The sequence below is a fragment of the Salmo salar genome, chromosome 09, assembly GCF_965601325.2.
Source record: "Salmo salar chromosome 09, fSalSal1, whole genome shotgun sequence".
Lineage (NCBI taxonomy): Eukaryota > Metazoa > Chordata > Actinopteri > Salmoniformes > Salmonidae > Salmo > Salmo salar.
The window spans coordinates 91,807,501-91,826,656 of record NC_138299.1 but is presented as its reverse complement, the minus strand read 5'-3'; the positions used below and the strand labels follow the sequence as shown (position 1 = coordinate 91,826,656).

At 47.6% G+C, this 19,156-nt stretch overlaps 1 protein-coding gene across 1 annotated transcript in view; it reads right to left on the bottom strand.

Moving 5' to 3' along the window:
• The window catches only part of LOC106612130 (teneurin-2), a 211,840-nt gene that overhangs the window by 182,833 nt on the left and 9,851 nt on the right, over window positions 1–19,156 (bottom strand). Inside the window, exon 2 of the mRNA XM_082955517.1 lies at window positions 17,379–17,482. Coding sequence (XP_082811643.1) covers window positions 17,379–17,482 — 104 coding nt within the window. The remainder of the gene's footprint in view (window positions 1–17,378; window positions 17,483–19,156) is intronic.

Below are 19,156 nucleotides of genomic sequence, written 5' to 3'. Positions count from 1 at the left end.
CACACACACAGCCTCGTTCTCTCACACACACAACCTTGTTCTCTCTCACACACACAGCCTCGTTCTCTCTCACACACAACCTTGTTCTCTCACACACACACACACACAACCTTGTTCTCTCTCACACACACATCCTCGTTCTCTCACACACACAACCTTGTTCTCTCTCACACAACCTTGTTCTCTCTCTCACACACATCCTCGTTCTCTCACACACACAACCTTGTTCTCTCTCACACACACAACCTTGTTCTCTCTCTCACACACAAACACAACCTTGTTCTCTCTCTCACACACACATCCTTGTTCTCTCTCACACACACAACCTTGTTCTCTCTCACACACACAGCCTCGTTCTCTCACACACACAACCTTGTTCTCTCTCTCACACACACAACCTTGTTCTCTCTCACACACACACAACCTTGTTCACTCTCACACACACACAACCTTGTTCACTCTCACACACACACAACCTTGTTCTCTCTCACACACACACAGCCTCGTTCTCTCTCACACACAACCTTGTCCTCTCTCACACACACAGCCTCGTTCTCTCTCACACACAAAACCTTGTCCTCTCTCACACACAGAGCCTCGTTCTCTCACACACACAACCTTGTTCTCTCTCACACACACAGCCTCGTTCTCTCACACACACAACCTTGCACTCTCTCACACACACACAACCTTGTTCTCTCCCACACACACAGCCTCGTTCTCTCACACACACAACCTTGTTCTCTCTCACACACACAGCCTCGTTCTCTCACACACACAACCTTGTTCTCTCACACACACACACACACAACCTTGTTCTCTCTCACACACACATCCTCGTTCTCTCACACACACAACCTTGTTCTCTCTCACACAACCTTGTTCTCTCTCTCACACACACAACCTTGTTCTCTCTCACACACACACAACCTTGTTCACTCTCACACACACAACCTTGTTCTCTCTCTCACACACACAACCTTGTTCTCTCTCACACACACAGCCTCGTTCTCTCACACACACAACCTTGTTCTCTCTCACACACACAGCCTCGTTCTCTCACACACACAACCTTGTTCTCTCTCTCACACACACAACCTTGTTCTCTCACACACACACACACACAACCTTGTTCTCTCTCACATACACAGCCTCGTTCTCTCACACACACACAGCCTCGTTCTCTCACACACACAACCTTGTTCTCTCTCACACACAACCTTGTTCTCTCTCTCACACACAAACACAACCTTGTTCTCTCTCACACACACAACCTTGTTCTCTCTCACACACACAACCTTGTTCTCTCACACACACACAACCTTGTTCTCTCTCTCACACACAACCTTGTTCTCTCTCACACACACAACCTTGTTCTCTCACACACACAACCGTGTTCTCTCTCACACACACAACCTCGTTCTCTCACACACACAACCTTGTTCTCTCACACACACAACCTTGTTCTCTCTCACACACACAACCTTGTTCTCTCTCTCACACACACAACCTTGTTCTCTCACACACACAGCCTCGTTCTCTCACACACACAACCTTATTCTCTCACACACACACACACAACCTTGTTCTCTCTCACACACACAACCTTGTTCTCTCTCACACACACAACCTTGTTCTCTCTCTCACACACACAACCTTGTTCTCTCACACACACAGCCTCATTCTCTCACACACACACAGCCTCGTTCTCTCACACACACAACCTTGTTCTCTCTCACACACATCCTCGTTCTCTCACACACACAACCTTGTTCTCTCTCACACACACAGCCTCGTTCTCTCACACACACAACCTTGTTCTCTCTCACACACACAACCTTGTTCTCTCTCACACACACACAGCCTCGTTCTCACAAACACACAACCTTGTTCTCTCTCACACACACAACCTTGTTCTCTCTCACACACACAACCTTGTTCTCTCTCTCACACACACAACCTTGTTCTCTCTCACACACACAGCCTCGTTCTCTCACACACACAACCTTGTTCTCTCTCTCACACACACAACCTTGTTCTCTCACACACACACACACAACCTTGTTCTCTCTCACACACACACAACCTTGTTCTCTCTCACACACAGCCTTGTTCTCTCTCACACACACAACCTTGTTCTCTCTCACACACACAACCTTGTTCTCTCTCTCGCACACACAACCTTGTTCTCTCACACACACAGCCTCGTTCTCTCACACACACAACCTTGTTCTCTCTCACACACACACAACCTTGTTCGTTCTCTCACACACAAACAGCCTCATTCTCTCTCTCACACACATCCTCGTTCTCTCACACACACAACCTTGTTCTCTCTCACACACACAACCTTGTTCTCTCTCTCACACACACAACCTTGTTCTCTCTCACACACACAGCCTCGTTCTCTCACACACACAACCTTGTTCTCTCTCTCACACACACAACCTTGGTCACTCTCACACACACAACCTTGTTCTCTCTCACAAACACAGCCTCGTTCTCTCACACACAACCTTGTTCTCTCACACACACAACCTTGTTCTCTCTCACACACACACAGCCTCGATCTCTAACAAACACAACCTTGTTTTCTCTCACACACACAACCTTGTTCTCTCTCACACACACAACCTTGTTCTCTCTCACACACACACAGCCTCGATCTCTAACAAACACAACCTTGTTTTCTCTCACACACACAACCTTGTTCTCTCACACACACACAACCTTGTTCTCTCTCACACACAGCCTCGTTCTCTCACACACACAACCTTGTTCTCTCTCACACACAGCCTCGTTCTCTCACACACACAACCTTGTTCTCTCTCACACACACACAGCCTCGTTCTCTCACACACACAACCTTGTTCTCTCTCACACACAACCTTGTTCTCTCTCACAAACACAGCCTCGTTCTCTCACACACACAACCTTGTTCTCTCTCACACACAGCCTCGTTCTCTCACACACACAACCTTGTTCTCTCTCTCACACACACAACCTTGTTCTCTCTCACACACACAACCTTGTTCTCTCTCACACACACACAGCCTCGTTCTCTCACACACACAACCTTGTTCTCTCTCACACACAACCTTGTTCTCTCTCACAAACACAGCCTCGTTCTCTCACACACACAACCTTGTTCTCTCTCACACACAGCCTCGTTCTCTCACACACACAACCTTGTTCTCTCTCACACACACATAGCCTCGTTCTCTCACACACACAACCTTGTTCTCTCTCTCACACACACAACCTTGTTCTCTCTCACACACACAACCTTGTTCTCTCTCACACACACAACCTTGTTCTCTCTCACACACAACCTTGTTCTCTCTCTCACACACAACCTTGTTCTCTCTCACATACATAGCCTCGTTCTCTCACACACACACAGCCTCGTTCTCTCACACACACAACCTTGTTCTCTCTCACACACAACCTTGTTCTCTCTCTCACACACACACAACCTTGTTCAATCTCACACACACACAACCTTGTTCTCTCTCTCACACACAACCTTGTTCTCTCTCTCACACACACAACCTTGTTCTCTCTCACACACAACCTTGTCCTCTCTCACACACACAGCCTCGTTCTCTCACACACAACCTTGTTCTCTCTCACAAACACAGCCTCGTTCTCTCACACACACAACCTTGTTCTCTCTCACACACACATAGCCTCGTTCTCTCACACACACAACCTTGTTCTCTCTCTCACACACACAACCTTGTTCTCTCTCACACACACAGCCTCGTTCTCTCACACACACAACCTTGTTCTCTCTCACACACACAGCCTCGTTCTCTCTCACACACAACCTTGTTCTCTCACACACACACACACACAACCTTGTTCTCTCTCACACACACATCCTCGTTCTCTCACACACACAACCTTGTTCTCTCTCACACAACCTTGTTCTCTCTCTCACACACATCCTCGTTCTCTCACACACACAACCTTGTTCTCTCTCACACACACAACCTTGTTCTCTCTCTCACACACAAACACAACCTTGTTCTCTCTCTCACACACACATCCTTGTTCTCTCTCACACACACAACCTTGTTCTCTCTCACACACACAGCCTCGTTCTCTCACACACACAACCTTGTTCTCTCTCTCACACACACAACCTTGTTCTCTCTCACACACACACAACCTTGTTCACTCTCACACACACACAACCTTGTTCTCTCTCACACACACACAGCCTCGTTCTCTCTCACACACAACCTTGTCCTCTCTCACACACACAGCCTCGTTCTCTCTCACACACAAAACCTTGTCCTCTCTCACACAGAGCCTCGTTCTCTCACACACACAACCTTGTTCTCTCTCACACACACAGCCTCGTTCTCTCACACACACAACCTTGCACTCTCTCACACACACACAACCTTGTTCTCTCCCACACACACAGCCTCGTTCTCTCACACACACAACCTTGTTCTCTCTCACACACACAGCCTCGTTCTCTCACACACACAACCTTGTTCTCTCACACACACACACAACCTTGTTCTCTCTCACACACACATCCTCGTTCTCTCACACACACAACCTTGTTCTCTCTCACACAACCTTGTTCTCTCTCTCACACACACAACCTTGTTCTCTCTCACACACACACAACCTTGTTCACTCTCACACACACAACCTTGTTCTCTCTCTCACACACACAACCTTGTTCTCTCTCACACACACAGCCTCGTTCTCTCACACACACAACCTTGTTCTCTCTCACACACACAGCCTCGTTCTCTCACACACACAACCTTGTTCTCTCACACACACACACACACAACCTTGTTCTCTCTCTCACACACATCCTCGTTCTCTCACACACACAACCTTGTTCTCTCTCACACACACAACCTTGTTCTCTCTCTCTCTCACACACAAACACAACCTTGTTCTCTCTCTCACACACACATCCTTGTTCTCTCTCACACACACAACCTTGTTCTCTCTCACACACACAGCCTCGTTCTCTCACACACACAACCTTGTTCTCTCTCTCACACACACAACCTTGTTCTCTCTCACACACACACAACCTTGTTCACTCTCACACACACACAACCTTGTTCTCTCTCACACACACACAACCTTGTTCTCTCTCACACACACAGCCTCGTTCTCTCTCACACACAACCTTGTCCTCTCTCACACACACAGCCTCGTTCTCTCTCACACACAAAACCTTGTCCTCTCTCACACACAGAGCCTCGTTCTCTCACACACACAACCTTGCACTCTCTTACACACACACAACCTTGTTCTCTCTCACACACACAGCCTCGTTCTCTCACACACACAACCTTGTTCTCTCTCACACACACAACCTTGTTCTCTCTCACACACACAGCCTCGTTCTCTCACACACACAACCTTGTTCTCTCTCACACACACAACCTTGGTCTCTCTCACACACACAGCCTCGTTCTCTCACACACAACCTTGTTCTCTCTCTCTCTCACACACACAACCTTGTTCTCTCTCACACACACAGCCTCGTTCTCTCACACACACAACCTTGTTCTCTCTCACACACAACCTTGTTCTCTCTCACACACACAACATTGTTCTCTCTCTCACACACAGCCTCGTTCTCTCACACACACAACCTTGTTCTCTCTCACACACACAACCTTGTTCTCTCTCACACACACAACCTTGTTCTCTCTCTCACACACACAACCTTGTTCTCTCTCACACACACAGCCTCGTTCTCTCACACACACAACCTTGTTCTCTCTCACACACACACAACCTTGTTCTCTCTCTCACACACAACCTCGTTCTCTCACACACAAACAGCCTCATTCTATCTCTCACACACATCCTCGTTCTCTCACACACACAACCTTGTTCTCTCTCACACACACAACCTTGTTCTCTCTCTCACACACAAACACAACCTTGTTCTCTCTCTCACACACACAACCTTGTTCTCTCTCACACACACAGCCTCGTTCTCTCACACACATCCTTGTTCTCTCTCACACACACACTGCCTCGTTCTCTAACACACACAACCTTGTTCTCTCTCACACACACACAGCCTCGTTCTCTCACACACACAACCTTGTTCTCTCTCACACACAGCCTCGTTCTCTCACACACACAACCTTGTTCTCTCTCACACACACACAGCCTCGTTCTCTCACACACACAACCTTGTTCTCTCTCACACACACACAACATAGTTCTCTCTCACACACACAACCTTGTTCTCTCTCAAACACACAGCCTCGTTCTCTCACACACACACAGCCTCGTTCTCTCACACACACAACCTTGTTCTCTCTCACACACACACAACATAGTTCTCTCTCACACACACAACCTTGTTCTCTCTCAAACACACAGCCTCGTTCTCTCACACACACACAGCCTCGTTCTCTCACACACAACCTTGTTCTCTCACACACACACAACCTTGTTCTCTCTCACACACAAACACAACCTTGTTCTCTCTCACACACACAGCCTCGTTCTCTCACACACACACAACCTTGTTCACTCTCACACACACACAACCTTGTTCTCTCTCACACACACACAACCTTGTTCTCTCTCACACACACACAACCTTGTTCTCTCTCACACACACACAGCCTCGTTCTCTCACATACACAACCTTGTTCTCTCACACACACACAACCTTGTTCTCTCTCACACACACAACCTTGTTCTCTCTTACACACACAACCTTGTTCTCTCTCACACACAACCTTGTTCTCTCTCACACACACAACCTTGTTCTCTCTCACACACACAACGTTGTTCTCTCACACACACACAACCTTGTTCTCTCTCAAACACACAGCCTCGTTCACTCACACACACACAGCCTCGTTCTCTCACACACACAACCTTGTTCTCTCTCTCACACACAGCCTCGTTCTCTCAACACACAACCTTGTTCTCTCTCACACACACAACCTTGTTCTCTCTCACACACACAACCTTGTTCTCTCTCTCACACACACAACCTTGTTCTCTCTCACACACACACAACCTTGTTCTCTCTCACACACACACAGCCTCGTTCTCTCACACACACAACCTTGTTCTCTCTCACACACACAACCTTGTTCTCTCTCACACACACAACCTTGTTCTCTCTCACACACACAACCTTGTTCTCTCTCACACACACAACCTTGTTCTCTCTCACACACAACCTTGTCCTCTCACACACACAGCCTCGTTCTCTCACACACACAACCTTGTTCTCTCTCACACACACACAACCTTGTTCTCTCTCTCACACACAACCTCGTTCTCTCACACACAAACAGCCTCATTCTCTCTCTCACACACATCCTCGTTCTCTCACACACACAACCTTGTTCTCTCTCACACACACAACCTTGTTCTCTCTCTCACACACAAACTCAACCTTGTTCTCTCTCACACACACAGCCTCGTTCTCTCACACACACAACCTTGTTCTCTCTCACACACACAGCCTCGTTCTCTCACACACACCACCTTGTTCTCTCTCTCACACACACAACCTTGTTACCTCTCACACACACAACCTTGTTCTCTCTCTCACACACACAACCTTGTTCTCTCTCACACACACAACCTCGTTCTCTCACACACACAACCTTGTTCTCTCTCACACACAACCTCGTTCTCTCTCACACACACACAGCCTCGTTCTCTCACACACACAACCTTGTTCTCTCTCACACACACAACCTTGTTCTCTCTCACACACAGCCTCATTCTCTCACAGACACAACCTTGTTCTCTCTCACACACAACCTCGTTCTCTCTCACACACACACAACCTTGTTTTCTCTCACACACACATCCTTGTTCTCTCTCACACACACAACCTTGTTCTCTCTCACACACACAGCCTCGTTCTCTCACACACACAACCTTGTTCTCTCTCACACACAACCTCGTTCTCTCTCACACACACACAACCTTGTTTTCTCTCACACACACAACCTTGTTCTCTCTCACACACAACCTTGTTCTCTCTCACACACAACCTTGTTCTCTCTCACACACAACCTTGTTCTCTCTCACACACAACCTTGTTCTCTCTCACACACACAACCTTGTTCTCTCTCACACACAACCTTGTCCTCTCACACACACAGCCTCGTTCTCTCACACACACAACCTTGTTCTCTCTCACACACACACAACCTTGTTCTCTCTCTCACACACAACCTCGTTCTCTCACACACAAACAGCCTCATTCTCTCTCTCACACACATCCTCGTTCTCTCACACACACAACCTTGTTCTCTCTCACACACACAACCTTGTTCTCTCTCTCACACACAAACTCAACCTTGTTCTCTCTCACACACACAGCCTCGTTCTCTCACACACACAACCTTGTTCTCTCTCACACACACAGCCTCGTTCTCTCACACACACCACCTTGTTCTCTCTCTCACACACACAACCTTGTTACCTCTCACACACACAACCTTGTTCTCTCTCTCACACACACAACCTTGTTCTCTCTCACACACACAACCTCGTTCTCTCACACACACAACCTTGTTCTCTCTCACACACAACCTCGTTCTCTCTCACACACACACAGCCTCGTTCTCTCACACACACAACCTTGTTCTCTCTCACACACACAACCTTGTTCTCTCTCACACACAGCCTCATTCTCTCACAGACACAACCTTGTTCTCTCTCACACACAACCTCGTTCTCTCTCACACACACACAACCTTGTTTTCTCTCACACACACATCCTTGTTCTCTCTCACACACACAACCTTGTTCTCTCTCACACACACAGCCTCGTTCTCTCACACACACAACCTTGTTCTCTCTCACACACAACCTCGTTCTCTCTCACACACACACAACCTTGTTTTCTCTCACACACACAACCTTGTTCTCTCTCACACACAACCTTGTTCTCTCTCACACACAACCTTGTTCTCTCTCACACACAACCTTGTTCTCTCTCACACACAACCTTGTTCTCTCTCACACACAACCTCGTTCTCTCACACACACAACCTTGTTCTCTCTCACACACAACCTTGTCCTCTCTCACACACACAGCCTCGTTCTCTCACACACACACAACCTTGTTCTCTCTCTCACACACATCCTCGTTCTCTCACACACACAACCTTGTTCTCTCTCACACACACAGCCTCGTTCTCTCACACACACACAGCCTCGTTCTCTCTCTCACACACACAACCTTGTTCTCTCTCACACACACAGCCTCGTTCTCTCACACACACAACCTTGTTCTCTCTCTCACACACACAACCTTGTTCTCTCTCACACACACACAACCTTGTTCACTCTCACACACACACAACCTTGTTCTCTCTCACACACACACAGCCTCGTTCTCTCTCACACACAACCTTGTCCTCTCTCACACACACAGCCTCGTTCTCTCTCACACACAAAACCTTGTCCTCTCTCACACAGAGCCTCGTTCTCTCACACACACAACCTTGTTCTCTCTCACACACACAGCCTCGTTCTCTCACACACACAACCTTGCACTCTCTCACACACACACAACCTTGTTCTCTCCCACACACACAGCCTCGTTCTCTCACACACACAACCTTGTTCTCTCTCACACACACAGCCTCGTTCTCTCACACACACAACCTTGTTCTCTCACACACACACACAACCTTGTTCTCTCTCACACACACATCCTCGTTCTCTCACACACACAACCTTGTTCTCTCTCACACAACCTTGTTCTCTCTCTCACACACACAACCTTGTTCTCTCTCACACACACACAACCTTGTTCACTCTCACACACACAACCTTGTTCTCTCTCTCACACACACAACCTTGTTCTCTCTCACACACACAGCCTCGTTCTCTCACACACACAACCTTGTTCTCTCTCACACACACAGCCTCGTTCTCTCACACACACAACCTTGTTCTCTCACACACACACACACACAACCTTGTTCTCTCTCTCACACACATCCTCGTTCTCTCACACACACAACCTTGTTCTCTCTCACACACACAACCTTGTTCTCTCTCTCTCTCACACACAAACACAACCTTGTTCTCTCTCTCACACACACATCCTTGTTCTCTCTCACACACACAACCTTGTTCTCTCTCACACACACAGCCTCGTTCTCTCACACACACAACCTTGTTCTCTCTCTCACACACACAACCTTGTTCTCTCTCACACACACACAACCTTGTTCACTCTCACACACACACAACCTTGTTCTCTCTCACACACACACAACCTTGTTCTCTCTCACACACACAGCCTCGTTCTCTCTCACACACAACCTTGTCCTCTCTCACACACACAGCCTCGTTCTCTCTCACACACAAAACCTTGTCCTCTCTCACACACAGAGCCTCGTTCTCTCACACACACAACCTTGCACTCTCTTACACACACACAACCTTGTTCTCTCTCACACACACAGCCTCGTTCTCTCACACACACAACCTTGTTCTCTCTCACACACACAACCTTGTTCTCTCTCACACACACAGCCTCGTTCTCTCACACACACAACCTTGTTCTCTCTCACACACACAACCTTGGTCTCTCTCACACACACAGCCTCGTTCTCTCACACACAACCTTGTTCTCTCTCTCTCTCACACACACAACCTTGTTCTCTCTCACACACACAGCCTCGTTCTCTCACACACACAACCTTGTTCTCTCTCACACACAACCTTGTTCTCTCTCACACACACAACATTGTTCTCTCTCTCACACACAGCCTCGTTCTCTCACACACACAACCTTGTTCTCTCTCACACACACAACCTTGTTCTCTCTCACACACACAACCTTGTTCTCTCTCTCACACACACAACCTTGTTCTCTCTCACACACACAGCCTCGTTCTCTCACACACACAACCTTGTTCTCTCTCACACACACACAACCTTGTTCTCTCTCTCACACACAACCTCGTTCTCTCACACACAAACAGCCTCATTCTATCTCTCACACACATCCTCGTTCTCTCACACACACAACCTTGTTCTCTCTCACACACACAACCTTGTTCTCTCTCTCACACACAAACACAACCTTGTTCTCTCTCTCACACACACAACCTTGTTCTCTCTCACACACACAGCCTCGTTCTCTCACACACATCCTTGTTCTCTCTCACACACACACTGCCTCGTTCTCTAACACACACAACCTTGTTCTCTCTCACACACACACAGCCTCGTTCTCTCACACACACAACCTTGTTCTCTCTCACACACAGCCTCGTTCTCTCACACACACAACCTTGTTCTCTCTCACACACACACAGCCTCGTTCTCTCACACACACAACCTTGTTCTCTCTCACACACACACAACATAGTTCTCTCTCACACACACAACCTTGTTCTCTCTCAAACACACAGCCTCGTTCTCTCACACACACACAGCCTCGTTCTCTCACACACACAACCTTGTTCTCTCTCACACACACACAACATAGTTCTCTCTCACACACACAACCTTGTTCTCTCTCAAACACACAGCCTCGTTCTCTCACACACACACAGCCTCGTTCTCTCACACACAACCTTGTTCTCTCACACACACACAACCTTGTTCTCTCTCACACACAAACACAACCTTGTTCTCTCTCACACACACAGCCTCGTTCTCTCACACACACACAACCTTGTTCACTCTCACACACACACAACCTTGTTCTCTCTCACACACACACAACCTTGTTCTCTCTCACACACACACAACCTTGTTCTCTCTCACACACACACAGCCTCGTTCTCTCACATACACAACCTTGTTCTCTCACACACACACAACCTTGTTCTCTCTCACACACACAACCTTGTTCTCTCTTACACACACAACCTTGTTCTCTCTCACACACAACCTTGTTCTCTCTCACACACACAACCTTGTTCTCTCTCACACACACAACGTTGTTCTCTCACACACACACAACCTTGTTCTCTCTCAAACACACAGCCTCGTTCACTCACACACACACAGCCTCGTTCTCTCACACACACAACCTTGTTCTCTCTCTCACACACAGCCTCGTTCTCTCAACACACAACCTTGTTCTCTCTCACACACACAACCTTGTTCTCTCTCACACACACAACCTTGTTCTCTCTCTCACACACACAACCTTGTTCTCTCTCACACACACACAACCTTGTTCTCTCTCACACACACACAGCCTCGTTCTCTCACACACACAACCTTGTTCTCTCTCACACACACAACCTTGTTCTCTCTCACACACACAACCTTGTTCTCTCTCACACACACAACCTTGTTCTCTCTCACACACACAACCTTGTTCTCTCTCACACACAACCTTGTCCTCTCACACACACAGCCTCGTTCTCTCACACACACAACCTTGTTCTCTCTCACACACACACAACCTTGTTCTCTCTCTCACACACAACCTCGTTCTCTCACACACAAACAGCCTCATTCTCTCTCTCACACACATCCTCGTTCTCTCACACACACAACCTTGTTCTCTCTCACACACACAACCTTGTTCTCTCTCTCACACACAAACTCAACCTTGTTCTCTCTCACACACACAGCCTCGTTCTCTCACACACACAACCTTGTTCTCTCTCACACACACAGCCTCGTTCTCTCACACACACCACCTTGTTCTCTCTCTCACACACACAACCTTGTTACCTCTCACACACACAACCTTGTTCTCTCTCTCACACACACAACCTTGTTCTCTCTCACACACACAACCTCGTTCTCTCACACACACAACCTTGTTCTCTCTCACACACAACCTCGTTCTCTCTCACACACACACAGCCTCGTTCTCTCACACACACAACCTTGTTCTCTCTCACACACACAACCTTGTTCTCTCTCACACACAGCCTCATTCTCTCACAGACACAACCTTGTTCTCTCTCACACACAACCTCGTTCTCTCTCACACACACACAACCTTGTTTTCTCTCACACACACATCCTTGTTCTCTCTCACACACACAACCTTGTTCTCTCTCACACACACAGCCTCGTTCTCTCACACACACAACCTTGTTCTCTCTCACACACAACCTCGTTCTCTCTCACACACACACAACCTTGTTTTCTCTCACACACACAACCTTGTTCTCTCTCACACACAACCTTGTTCTCTCTCACACACAACCTTGTTCTCTCTCACACACAACCTTGTTCTCTCTCACACACAACCTTGTTCTCTCTCACACACACAACCTTGTTCTCTCTCACACACAACCTTGTCCTCTCACACACACAGCCTCGTTCTCTCACACACACAACCTTGTTCTCTCTCACACACACACAACCTTGTTCTCTCTCTCACACACAACCTCGTTCTCTCACACACAAACAGCCTCATTCTCTCTCTCACACACATCCTCGTTCTCTCACACACACAACCTTGTTCTCTCTCACACACACAACCTTGTTCTCTCTCTCACACACAAACTCAACCTTGTTCTCTCTCACACACACAGCCTCGTTCTCTCACACACACAACCTTGTTCTCTCTCACACACACAGCCTCGTTCTCTCACACACACCACCTTGTTCTCTCTCTCACACACACAACCTTGTTACCTCTCACACACACAACCTTGTTCTCTCTCTCACACACACAACCTTGTTCTCTCTCACACACACAACCTCGTTCTCTCACACACACAACCTTGTTCTCTCTCACACACAACCTCGTTCTCTCTCACACACACACAGCCTCGTTCTCTCACACACACAACCTTGTTCTCTCTCACACACACAACCTTGTTCTCTCTCACACACAGCCTCATTCTCTCACAGACACAACCTTGTTCTCTCTCACACACAACCTCGTTCTCTCTCACACACACACAACCTTGTTTTCTCTCACACACACATCCTTGTTCTCTCTCACACACACAACCTTGTTCTCTCTCACACACACAGCCTCGTTCTCTCACACACACAACCTTGTTCTCTCTCACACACAACCTCGTTCTCTCTCACACACACACAACCTTGTTTTCTCTCACACACACAACCTTGTTCTCTCTCACACACAACCTTGTTCTCTCTCACACACAACCTTGTTCTCTCTCACACACAACCTTGTTCTCTCTCACACACAACCTTGTTCTCTCTCACACACAACCTCGTTCTCTCACACACACAACCTTGTTCTCTCTCACACACAACCTTGTCCTCTCTCACACACACAGCCTCGTTCTCTCACACACACACAACCTTGTTCTCTCTCTCACACACATCCTCGTTCTCTCACACACACAACCTTGTTCTCTCTCACACACACAGCCTCGTTCTCTCACACACACACAGCCTCGTTCTCTCTCTCACACACACAACCTTGTTCTCTCTCACACACACAACCTTGTTCTCTCTCTCACACACAACCTTGTTCTCTCTCTCACACACACAGCCTCGTTCTCTCTCACACACACAACCTTGTTCTCTCTCACACACACAGCCTCGTTCTCTCTCACACACACAACCTTGTTCTCTCTCTCACACACACAGCCCCGTTCTCTCACACACACAACCTTGTTCTCTCTCTCACACAAACACAACCTTGTTCTCTCACATACACACAGCCTCGTTCTCTCACACACACAACCTTGTTCTCTCTCACACACACAGCCTCGTTCTCTCACACACACAACCTTGAACTCTCTCACACACAACCTTGTCCTCTCTCTCACACACAGCCTCGTTCTCTCACACACACAACCTTGTTCTCTCACACACACACAACCTTGTTCTCTCTCTCACACACAACCTTGTTCTCTCTCTCACACACACAACCTTGTTCTCTCTCACACACACAGCCTCGTTCTCTCACACACACAACCTTGTTCTCTCTCACTCACACACAACCTTGTTCTCTCTCTCACACACAACCTCGTTCTCTCACACACAAACAGCCTCATTCTCTCTCTCACACACACCCTCGTTCTCTCACACACACAACCTTGTTCTCTCTCACACACAAACACAACCTTGTTCTCTCTCACACACAAACACAACCTTGTTCTCTCTCACACACACAACCATGTTCTCTCTCACACACACAGCCTCGTTCTCACACACACACAACCTTGTTCTCTCTCACACACACAGCCTCGTTCTCTCACACACACAACCTTGTTCTCTCTCACACACACAACCTTGTTCTCTCTCACACACAACCTCGTTCTCTCTCACACACACACACAGCCTCGTTCTCTCACACACACAACCTTGTTCTCTCTCACACACACACAACCTTGTTCTCTCTCACACACACAACCTTGTTCTCTCTCTCACACACAACCTTGTTCTCTCTCACACACACACAGCCTCGTTCTCTCTCACACACACAACCTTGTTCTCTCTCACACACACACACAACCTTGTTCTCTCTCACACACACAACCTTGTTCTCTCTCTCACACACACAGCCTCGTTCTCTCACACACACAACCTTGTTCTCTCACACACACACAACCTTGTTCTCTCTCAAACACAACCTTGTTCACTCTCACACACACAGCCTCGTTCTCTCACACACACAACCTTGTTCTCTCTCTCACACAAACACAACCTTGTTCTCTCACATACACACAGCCTCGTTCTCTCACACACACAACCTTGTTCTCTCTCACACACACAGCCTCGTTCTCTCACACACACACAACCTTGTTCTCTCACACACACACAACCTTGTTCTCTCTCACACACACAACCTTGTTCTCTCACACACACACAACCTTGTTCTCTCTCACACACACAACCTTGTTCTCTCTCACACACACAACCTTGTTCTCTCTCTCACACACAACCTTGTTCTCTCTCACACACACAACCTTGTTCTCTCTCTCACACACAACCTTGTTCTCTCTCACACACACAACCTTGTTCTCTCTCACACACACACAACCTTGTTCTCTCTCTCACACACAACCTCGTTCTCTCACACACAAACAGCCTCATTCTCTCTCTCACACACATCCTCGTTCTCTCACACACACAACCTTGTTCTCTCTCACACACAAACACAGCCTCGTTCTCACACACACACAACCTTGTTCTCTCTCACACACACAGCCTCGTTCTCTCACACACACAACCTTGTTCTCTCTCACACACACAACCTTGTTCTCTCTCACAAACAACCTCGTTCTCTCTCACACACACACACAGCCTCGTTCTCTCACACACACAACCTTGTTCTCTCTCACACACACACAACCTTGTTCTCTCTCACACACACAACCTTGTTCTCTCTCTCACACACAACCTTGTTCTCTCTCACACACACACAGCCTCGTTCTCTCTCACACACACAACCTTGTTCTCTCTCACACACACACAACCTTGTTCTCTCTCTCACACACAACCTTGTTTTCTCTCACACACACAGCCTCGTTGTCTCACACACACAACCTTGTTCTCTCTCTCACACACAGCCTCGTTCTCTCTCACACACACAGCCTCGTTCTCTCTCTCACACACACAACCTTGTTCTCTCTCACACACACAGCCTCGTTCTCTCTCTCACACACACAACCTTGTTCTCTCTCACACACACAGCCTCGTTCTCTCACACACACACAACCTTGTTCTCTCTCACACACACACAACCTTGTTCTCTCTCACACACACAACCTTGTTCTCTCTCACACACAACCTTGTTCTCTCTCACACACACACAACCTTGTTCTCTCACACACACAACCTTGTTCTCTCTCACACACACACAGCCTCGTTCTCTCTCTCACACACAGCCTCGTTCTCTCACACACACACAGCCTCGTTCTCTCACACACACACATCCTTGTTCTCTCTCACACACATCCTTGTTCTCTCTCACACACACAACCTCGTTCTCTCACACACACAACCTTGTTCTCTCTCTCACACACACAGCCTCGTTCTCTCTCTCACACACAGCCTCGTTCTCTCACACACACAACCTTGTTCTCTCTCACACACACAACCTCGTTCTCTCACACACACAACCTTGTTCTCTCTCTCACACACACAACCTTGTTCACTCTCACACACACAACCTCGTTCTCTCACACACACAACCTTGTTCTCTCTCACACACACACAACCTTGTTCTCTCTCTCACACACACAACCTTGTTCTCTCTCACACACACAACTTTGTTCTCTCTCTCTCACACACACAGCCTCGTTCTCTCACACACACAACCTTGTTCTCTCTCACACACAACCTCGTTCTTTCACACATCAACCAAAACTCTCAGTAGCTTTATGACTGGACAGAGAGGGAGGTAGGGAGACAACAACAAAGTAATGAAGGGATGGAATGATGGAAGTGATTGACATCTGTCTTACCGGAAGAGGGGGGTTGGTGTCTGAGCAGGTATGAGTCATCATGGGGGCGGGGCTCCAAGCGGGAGTGGGAGGAGTTATTCTCCAGCAGAGGCACCTGGCACTCCCTGAATGGTGGAGAGGAGGAGGAGGAGGGGCATAGGGATGAAGAGGGAGGGGCAGAGGGGGGGAGGAGGGAGGAGGTAGGGGGGATGGTGCAACCTGGAGGATGAAGGAAAAGAGAGAGGGAGAGAGCGAGGGAGGGAAAGAGGGAGAGAGGGAAGGAGGGGAGGAGGGGAGGAGGGAGAGGTTGAGAAGGAAGGAAGGAGGTAGGGTTAGACATACTGATGGACTGATGATTGACAGAGGGACACTAAAAAGAGGTACACACACTAACGCACACACACACACACACACACACACACACACACACCATCTCAGCCTCTTTACATAGTTGAGCCATGGGAGGGAGGAGTCTTTGGACACATTGAGGCTGGTCCTTTACACTAGAGAGAGGGACAGGAGATTTTACACATTGAGGCTCATCCTTTACACTAGAGAGAGGGACAGGAGATTTGACACATTGAGGCTGGTCCTTTACACTAGACAGAGGGACAGGAGATTTGACACATTGAGGCTCATCCTTTACACTAGAGAGAGGGACAGGAGATTTGACACATTGAGGCTGGTCCTTTACACTAGAGAGAGGGACAGGAGATTTGACACATTGAGGCTTGTCCTTTACACTAGAGAGAGGGACAGGAGATTTGACACATTGAGGCTGGTCCTTTACACTAGAGAGAGGGACAGGAGATTTGACACATTGAGGCTGGTCCTTTACACTAGAGAGAGGGACAGGAGATTTGACACATTGAGGCTGGTCCTTTACACTAGAGAGAGGGACAGGAGATTTGACACATTGAGGCTGGTCCTTTACACTAGAGAGAGGGACAGGAGATTTGACACATTGAGGCTGGTCCTTTACACTAGAGAGAGGGAGATTTGACACATTGAGGCTGGTCCTTTACACTAGAGAGAGGACAGGAGATTTGACACATTGAGGCTGGTCCTTTACACTAGAGAGAGGGACAGGAGATTTGACACATTGAGGCTGGTCCTTTACACTAGAGAGAGGGAGGTAGTACACATTATAGTGACCATATTACCGCCACACAGGCAGTCACGAGTCATGAAGGCAGTCAAATTCCACGTGACTGTTTAGTCACGGTAATTAGGCTTCACCAAGCTCTGATGCTGCTGATGATCATTGGTAGCCTACCAAACTTGCTAACTGCCTGGTACTCAGCAATCTATTGTCCCTCTAATCACTCTGACATCAATGCAAATGTATTTTTTTAATCAGTTTTCTATAGGCTAGGCCTTCTATATGTATTTATCCGTTTTCTATAGGCTAGGCCTGCTATATGTATTTCTCAGTTTTCTATAGGCTAGGCCTACTATATTTATTTATCAGTTTTCTATAGGCTAGGCCTGCTATATGTATTTCTCAGTTTTCTATAGGCTAGGCCTACTATATTTATTTATCAGTTTTCTATAGGCTAGGCCTGCTATATGTATTTCTCAGTTTTCTATAGGCTAGGCCTACTATATTTATTTATCAGTTTTCTATAGGCTAGGCCTACTATATTTATTTATCCGTTTTCTATAGGCTAGGCCTTCTATATTTATTTATCAGTTTTCTATAGGCTAGGCCTACTATATTTATTTATCAGTTTTCTATAGGCTAGGCCTACTATATTTATTTATCAGTTTTCTATAGGCTAGGCCTACTATATTTATAT